The sequence below is a fragment of the Orussus abietinus genome, unplaced genomic scaffold (genome assembly GCF_000612105.2).
Source record: "Orussus abietinus isolate OABI.00-Male unplaced genomic scaffold, Oabi_2.0 scaffold471, whole genome shotgun sequence".
NCBI lineage: Eukaryota > Metazoa > Arthropoda > Insecta > Hymenoptera > Orussidae > Orussus > Orussus abietinus.
In genome coordinates this window covers 46,129-55,528 of record NW_019394613.1, presented here as the reverse complement: position 1 = coordinate 55,528, position 9,400 = coordinate 46,129, and the positions used below count along the sequence as shown (strand labels likewise).

Below are 9,400 nucleotides of genomic sequence, written 5' to 3'. Positions count from 1 at the left end.
CCCCCCCCCCGGCGGAGCGTACCACCCAGTTGGGAGACTCTAACTCGGTCCGTGTACCGTTTTCCGGGTGGGAGTCCTGCAGATCGGTGACCCCGCAGACACCCCTCCCCCCCTCCGTAGGACGAGGGGTCCCACTCCCCGGATTTCTTGGGGAGCTAGGGTCCCGACCTCGACCTCCTCATATCCCTCGCCTTGGACGATCCCACGGATCTGAGGGGTCCTAGAGCGGAACGGCACTAATTCGAACCTCCTCGCGTCACCCTTAGAGTCCCCGGGGATCCCGAATCGTCTACTGTGGTGGTGGTCCTGGGACGGACGGAAATCCCTCACACCACGAATCTAATAGTAATACATTACAAGGTCCGGTGTTAGGTAAGTACACTTGCGTAAGCCATTCATGGAAAAGTGCCGCTATTAATTTTCCTGAAGTTGATGCCGCGAGATAAACATTTGGTGGTTGGAATAAACTTTCCAGAACTCGCGGTCCAAAAGTTCCTCTTTGTTTTTTTAATACAATGAATAATGCCGAAACAAGTTCACCTGAAGCGGATATTATAGGAAGTTTGATATAGCTATGAGTGATAGCAGATCAAGACTATACGACACCTTTGACAGTTTTTATTCTTCTATAGCTAATGTTCGACCAAAACGTAATTCCAAAGTGAAACCGCTTTCGTCGGCATTAAATATATTGGCTAAACCATAGTTTTGGATGTAAGGTATTACACGGTTTACAAAATTTGAAGCAATTTAATCTAATTTCGCAGTATCCGTATAGATTGATCGACTGATAATTTCATTAGCTTTCCGGGATACTATTTTATACGTTTCCTTAAATTTCCAAATTCACTGCTTTGACGCTTTGAAATCCTGCAGTCTTATTTCTTTATTGGCTTGCAATGCCCATTACGCAAATCTAAATCGTGAATAATAACAAGAGCTTCCATCTTTTCAAGAAAAACATTGAACATGTGTTCCGAAATTTTCAGTAATTTATTCCTTCGCAAACCTCCTCTCTCGACAGTTTCCTTCCATCTAATTGTATGTAAAAGATATAACGTTCTTGTATTTTCACTATACTTTGTCATCAAATAAAAATATCTGTTCCTTTACCTGTATAATTGCTGCAAAGTTTTGACTTTCTTAAGTTTTTGTTTTCCTGTCTTCAGAGAATATCTGTAACGAGCCGTGTGCCTCGGACCAGGGCGCCAGATGCCGAGCCACACGACTCGCACAACACTGCGGCCGGCCCCGCAAGCGCGACAACCCACGGCCCGCGCTCTCTCGCAAGCGCGCAAGCCTCCCGGGCACTATAAGAGGCCCGGGAAAATAGAGCAAGTGAGTCGTAGGAAGGGAAGAAACCCGCCTACACTCTAAACCCGATTCGCAGGACGAGACCTCGAATCACTATAGGCGCGATTTCACATCTCCGAAGTTAACACCGACAAGAGACGACACGTGCCGAACTTGTATATCGTGTCATCTCTTCGACCCCGGGAGTTCAAACAATAGGGTTAGAATCATTACCGTAATTAATATATAATTCACATTGTAAACAATTAGCATTAAATACGATCTCGTTTGTATCCGGTCTATTTCCGATGTTTTACTTTCAGACCAGAAGCTACTGACGCCGACCGGCAACCGATGTTGAATCAATAAACATATTATTGTTATTAAACCTGAGAATATTTTACTCCACCCAGGCATTACCCCCCGGATACTCAAACGTTCCGAGCGGGCCACTGTCGCGGGAAGAGACCCGAACGTGGATCGTGGCGCGCGAGGCGCCACCTAACTCGCGCACCCGAGTTCTATCGTTACATATCGTTTCCTTTTTCCACTTTTACAGTAAGCAACTGCTTTCTCTTTATATTCTAAATCCACTATGCCTCCTCCCAGCTCACATGACTCGTCCTCAATTTCGATAGCTTCCAAAAGTTTTTTGCGCGTCGATAGTACTACGTCGACTACAAATTCAGTCGAATGCGGTCTACGAATATGATTCTAAACATTCTAGTGGCACGTTATTTTCTATGGAAAACGAAGTATCTTGTTGACTTCTTCTTATTACATCACTCAAAAAATCATGTAATTCTATTTCATGACTATTAAGAAATGTTTGCAAATAGTGTTTAACACCGTATGTTTTTATCAGTAGAAGAATAACATTTATAGGGTTTATTAAAACCATTTTTATAAATGAATGTCAACCATGACGCTCTACAGTTCACTCTTTAGAACTGACGATGTCACGAACACTCCAATACTTGTACCCATAATATCCATATTTTTTCATGAGATTAATGAAACCAATAAGATAATAGTAATCAGAATAATACGATATGTAATGATGAACGCTCTGCGCAACTGGAATTGATGTACGTTTGTCCTTGCAATTGCGACAAGCGATAAAACTAGTTTTTCATCCTGTTTTATCTATGGATAAGTCACGTGTGTCATATATGTTTCCACTTATATTATGTGACAATTATCGTATGTTTTACATACTTTATAGGCATTGCTCAATAAGAATTGTTACGTATTACGAAATTAGTTGGTGTCACAAACAGTGTACGGAAACCATATTAAGAAAATCTGAAAATCGTTTGTCCTCAAGAAAGAGTTTCCATAATTAACGTTGAATTTTGTAAATAAAAAAAATTGTGTCGAGCCTACGTTGTTATATTTTCCATGTACAGTAATATTTCACAAAAAAACCGATCTGATAAAAATTGTTACTTACAATTTTGCAATAACTTTTTGCAATTGTTTTAATTTTTTATTTCGCCATGTGATAACTCTTATGAAGAGAATGACCTTTTATGGGAAAGATTTTTTCGTATCTCTCATCGTTTGCGAGAAATAAAATGAAAACTGAAAATCGAATAATTTTCAGGGGATGATTTCACCCATTTAAAATGATTTTCCGCCGCAAAAAAAAATGTTTCTACCTCACCTAAGCACACTAAAAATCCAAGTTTCGAAATTTTTTGAATTTCCGGGCTGGGGAACTATCCTTGTTAGTTACCTAAAAAGTTAACAGATTCATCTTGACAACCTATAAAATCTTCAAATTTATTTTAAATACCTGTAAGATATTAGAACTGTCGTTTTCGATCATTGAAAGTAATATGAAAATGTCTTCATCATTAACAATTTGTATTGTATATACCAAAGCCACTGATCGATAAACAAATTTTATTTTCCTTGGTATGTAAATGAACATTCATTTTCATTTTATATTGGTTTTAAATTTAATATCAAAATGACGAAAATATGTTCAACAAAAGTATGTATCATTATATTGAAATTATGAATATTAGCCCATCGAAGATGATATATCATTAGTGTCATCGCTTAGATAATTAAAAAAATAACACGCCCGTCTAAGTTAAATAAATAAATACACTTTTTTTTTGTACTGTGAAACAGAAGTTTGGAAGTAAACTTCAATCAATGTAAAGGGGCTTCTTACCTGAATTCCCTTTGAACTTGTCATTAATGTGTATCTGATGGATTTCGATATTCAGGTAATCATTCGTGGTATAACTGAATATAAATTACAAAAAGATGTGAAATCACCACAAAAACACTGGGTGTAAAAAACGCGCCAAATACATCCAATTGGAAAAGTATACTTCTCAAAGACATCCATATAGTGGCGATTAATCGCACAAAAATAATGAAATCAGTCACCTTTGCTAACTACGCGCAATGAGTGTTAATTGCAAAATAAAATTTCACAAAAATATACCCATAAAGGAATAATTGTCGCCGCGTATAGGCATGCCAGGTTACCTTTTTTCACCTGGGTTATTCTTAGGTGAGTAGATATTACACTTTGATGGATCACTAGTTTTATTTCTTTTCTGCTCTATGGTTTTGCAAAGACACTCTAGAAATATGTAACTCTAAGCGTTCGCTGAATATATCGCAAAGGAGGGGTAACACTCCCATTATTGGTCATCGTCGCTTAAATCTGAGCCTATCAAATCGGGCTCGAAATCCTCCCCATTCGACCTCGCACAAACTAAAGAATTTAGGATTCCGGTACGGAACATGCTCCCCCCATTGAGAGCTTGTTGTCAACATTTAGAATTTGCAGAATTTTCGTCAGTGACTGGAAGAAGAGTTATCTTTTTTACGTTCCTCTTCAGAATGCTGTCTCCAGTTTTGATGGAAACGACCCTTATGATTCTCCAGGATGGATTTCGCTAACTCGACTCATTCTCCATTGCATGGGTGGGACATCGGCTTCTTTCAAAATGACGACAGATCCAACACGAATGTTATGATCGCCCGTAATCCACTTTTGTCTTATATATCTTTCGTTCAGGTACTCCTTATACCATCTTGCCCAAAAATAGCGACGCACCTTTTGTATGTGCTCCCAGTTAGAAAGACGATTTATCGGAGTATGACTGAAGTTGATTTCTGGTAGACTAGTCAAAGCGTCGTTAATTAAGAAATGTCCCGGGGTCAAAACTAAAATATTGTTGGGATCGGATGATATCGGTGTGAGCGGCCGTGAGTTAAGAATCGCTTCAATTTCGATGATAAGCGTGTTAGGTTCTTCGAATGTGAAGAGCTCTGTTCCAACCACCCGATTCAAATGTTTAAAGGATCTCACTGCGGCCTCCCATATTCCACCGAAGTGTGGTGATAGTAGTGGAATAAATTTCCATTCGATCTCTAAATCCCTTAAATAATTATGGATTTTACGATTACTGTCGGCGATTTGTAAGTTGCGTACGATTTCCCTTAATTAATTGTTGGCTCCGAGGAAATTGGTTCCATTGTCCGAATTTATAATGGCTGGCTTGCCTCTTCTGCTTATAAAGCGCCTCAGTGCCCCAAGGAATCCAGGGGTGCTAAGATCACTAACTAGTTCCAGGTGAACTGTTTTCACAGCCATACAGATGAAGACCGCGACGTACACCTTGATTTTTGTTCTGCTTCTAAACTTTTTCTCTTTTATGAAAAATGGGCCACAGTAATCAACTCCTACGTTGACAAATAAATGGTCTGGTTGCTCCAATGACCCTTGATTTTGGGAGATTTCCCATGATGTATTTAGGGACCGAAGGTTTTGCACGAATACAGGTGACGCATCTCTGGATGATCTTTTGTACCTGGTTGCGACCGTCTATAAGGCAGTACTTCTGACGGATGGCATACAAGGTCGTTTGCCCTCCAGAATGTAGGTGCGAGATATGATAATGTCGGATGACGAGTTCCGAAACATGATTGTTTTTGGGCAGGATGATTGGAGTTTCTGATTGAAAGAAATTGTTGAGTTTTGTAACCTTCCTCCTACTCGCAGTATTCCTTCTTGATCAATGAATAGATTTAATAGTGTCATCTGGTTTGATTTTGGTCCCTTGGGTCTTGATTGATGTTTAACTTGTGCCAATTCTGTTGTAAAGGCCCCTTCTTGTACTTGTTTTATGATCCAAGTATGAGCAGCGTGAAGCTCTGCAACTGTCAATGGAGATCTCCTGTATCGAAGAAACTTGTTGCTCTGCTTGAACCGGAAACAAACAGCTACTGCACGGCTACTGGCCACGCGTCCTCATGGTTTGTTAACCAAGAACGCCCGCGGAACCATAGTGTGTTTTTTGTGAATTTGGTTGGTTGTTGTCAGCGGGGTTGGCTCTGGATGGGATATGTCTGCATTGACATTTTTTCGTGTTTTCTGGTATTTCGGTTACTCGGTTAGCAACGAATGTTTTCAGCTTGTTTGGTTCAGTTTTAATCCAATGCAATGCGATTGTGGTATCACACTACAGGGTGGTTTGTGATATATTTATTGTTAATGCTTGGCTTACGGTTTTGTATAGTTTAGTGAGGAGATGGGCTGCGCACAATTCTAGTCTAGGAATGAAGATGGATTTAATTGGAGCAACTTTGGATTTGGAACAAAGTAAAGTAATTTGTGTTTGGGTGAATGAGTCGGTGGATCTGAGGTATATGCAGGCCCCGTAGCCAGCCTCGCTGGCGTCGCAAAAGACGTGCATTTGTGTGTCGTTGGATTTGGATAGGACAGCCTTACGGTGGTACCGCAATCCATCAATAACTGGGTAACTGTTCGCAAAATCCGTTCCAGGTAGTGTACAGACTAGCCGGTTTGGACTCATCCCAATCCAACCTACCCTCCCACAATCCTTGAATTATCGACTTGGCCTTGAGAATTACCGGACCAACCAATCCCAATGGGTCAAAGATTGTGGCTATTTCAGAATGGATAATTCGTTTAATCGTTGTACTGTTCGGATGGATTGCTTTAGTTTTGTAGGTGATGCTGCCGGTTTGGGCGTTCCATAATAGTCCCAATGCCTTTATTGAGCGATCATCGATTAACTGCAAGTTTTGGTTGATGTGTTCTGGAGGAAGATCCTGTAAAAGTTTTGGCTCGTTTGATGCCCATTGTCGGAGATTCAAGCCTCCTTGTTTCAACAAATGGGTTATTTTTTGACAAGCTATAATCGCCTCATCAATTGATTTAAAGCCGGTTAGTAAGTCATCAACATAAAAATCGTTCCGTAATATACGGGCTGCAGTCGGATACTTATCTGTCCCTTCAGTGGCTAATTGTTGGAAACATCTGATAGCCAAAAACGATGCTGGTGATAGACCGAAGGTGACGGTGTTCATCTCGTAAGTAGTTATTTTTTCATCATCGCTACGCCACAAAATTCGTTGATATCTCCTGTCTTCCTCTCGAATCAAGAATTGTCGGTACATTTTTTCAATGTCTCCAGTTAGGACATAATCATGCTGCCGAAATCGTAAAAGATGTGTCAAGAGGTTGTCTTGAATTGTTGGTCCTATTAATAATGCTGCATTCAACGAAATTCCCGAAGATGATTTGGCAGAGCCGTCGAAGACGACTCTGAGCTTCGTGGTCAAACTGTGCTCCTTGATCACGGCATGGTGAGGTAAATAAAATCCAGGTTGGGTGGTATCCGAGACTATGGACATATGGCCTAGTTCAAGGTATTCGTGAATCACAGCGGCATATTGTTTTTTGAGAGAAGGGTCTCGATTCAATTTCTCTTCTAAGGCGTAAAAACGTTTAAGAGCTTTCTCTCTTGATTCTCCTGACATTCCTTGTTTCCAATTAAAGGGTAGTGCTACGATTAGTCGAGCGGAAGAATCTCGGCGATAATGATAAATGAAATGGTTTTCAGCTGCTTGTTCTTCTCGTGTTCTCAAAGTGCGTTTTGGTAATTCTTCAATTTCCCAAAAACGGCTACGATCATTATCCAAATCAGATACGTGGCATAGGTGTAGAGTCGATCTGGTTCGTTCGGCAATGCTACCTCTGAGAACCCATCCCAGTCGCGGGAGATATTATATTGTCCTATACAGAAGAGGGACAAGGTTGGCCCGGCACCCAGTAGCATATCGATTGGCGCCGGTTTGTAAAATTCTGGGTCTGCCAACTTTGTTTTTTGGGATTTTTATCGTTTCCCGAGGAATGATCTGACTAGGCGTGAAGTCTGAAATTCTCGAGACAGTCAAAAATGTCATGGATTTTTTGTACTTGCCATCCCTTGATTGTATCCAAGCGGTTATTGAATGTTTAGTGTAGGTAGGGGTGTCGTTTAAAGTGCCAACTGGAGTTATACATCGTTTCTTCGGTAATCCGAGTTGAGTGGCCAAGCGTTGTGTAATAAAATTCGCTGATTAGCAAGTGTCGAGAAGAGCTCTGCATGGTTCGGGTTGTCGATGTTTATCAAGGATGTCTAGAGTTGCACTAATCATAATTTGTTGATTTGAAATGTCGGTGGTCAAACTGATCGTCCCAACGGGTTTCTTTAATTGTCATTCCTTTGCATGATCTTGTATTGATGTGCTTCGCTGGTGATAACTGGCTCCGTTTCCAGCTGGTTTCTCTGAATTAATAGCCTTGTGCAGAAGGGTTTTGTGGCGGCCTTCGCATACCCAACAGTTGATGTGTGAATGACAATCTTCCACCTGATGATTGCCCCTCAAACAGTTAACGCACATACTGGCATCGGTAATGGTCTTCAGACGTTGTGTTGGTGACGAAGTTTTAAATTTCTCGCATCTAAATAATGGATGGGGGGCTCTCTCCTTGCATACGAAACATCTCTTTTCGGTATAACTGGCGAAGGCTTGATTATAAGAACGTTTTGGTGGTTTTCTTGAAGTCCCTTGAGAGTCGTGGATGTGGAGAGATTTGTCGTTTTGTCTGTTGATCAATCTAGATGCTCGTGAACTAAGGAATTCGAGCATATCTTCTAGTTTTGGGAAGACACCTCTTTTGAGAGTGTTCCATTTATCACCGGTGGTTTCGTGAATCTTTCTCTCTAAAATAGTTACGACGATTTCGTATGACACGTTTATATTCATTGATTTGAGGGCTGCTAAATGTTGCCGCGTATCGTCTGTTAGTTTCGTTAGGCCTGCGGCTGCTTCCTTCCCTTGAACTGGCAAACTTAAGAGGAGGTATAGATGTCGAGAAGCGATGATTCGGGAATCCGAGTAAGTTTGTTCGAGCAGTCTCCAAGTTTCGTCATAATTTTCTGGTGTAATGGCGAGCATTTTCACTTTATTGTAAGCTGGCCCCGTAAGTGAGCGTCGTAGGTACGTCAATCTGTCTATGGTGTTAATATCGGTTTGATTGTGAATCATGGCTTCAAATTCTGATTTAAACGATATCCAACTTTCGTACTCGCCGTTAAACGTAGGTAGGGTAGGCTCTGGTAATTTGGGTCTTCTACGCCCCATCGTGTTGGTGGTGACCGACTCAGTCTCAGTCCTTCAAGAATGACCCTCGTTGTTTATTCCAAAGAATCGCCTGGATTCACCTCGCGCGATGGCCATGAATTAGATAGGGATAGAAATAAGACCGAAGGAATCTGGAATCCAAGATTAATTTATGGAATAAACTTTACAGATAGACAGTAAGTCCTAACTAAACTCGAAATACCTACGGTCTCTGCCATGGTGGTAGCCGTTGCATTCTCAATTGTAATCCTTTTGAACCCAATCCTGAGACTGCGCTACTGCACCATCTACCAAAAACGAACATTAGAGTGTGTAAAATAAAGGAAAGGAAAAAGAAGAAAAGAGCCGTACCTTAGATTAACGGAAGTCAATCGAAGCAAGTTCAACTAAAGACGCGTAGATCCGTATCTTCGGCCTTGTCAGTACGACAATCCTGAAGCAGGAGCCAACACGATTTTTAATTGTGGAAGACAGCTAGAGCTCTATCACTATGATTGCCTCCGATCTGCCGAGCTTCCAAAGTTGGAAAGAATAAGAATCGTGGCACGAATAAGTGCACAAGAACCTTATCACAAAACATCTTACCGAACCTGAAAACCCAATGCCAGCGGGTATTCGAAGCTGGATAACCTACATTAAG

General features: G+C 41.0%; 1 protein-coding gene across 1 annotated transcript; it reads right to left on the bottom strand.

Moving 5' to 3' along the window:
- Positions 1-7,830: 7,830 nt before the first annotated feature.
- LOC105696564 lies at positions 7,831-8,760 on the bottom strand. The gene has a single exon (XM_012419137.1). It carries the CDS (start codon positions 8,758-8,760, stop codon positions 7,831-7,833), a length of 930 nt encoding a protein of 309 aa, XP_012274560.1.
- Between the last annotated feature and the right edge of the window lie 640 nt (positions 8,761-9,400).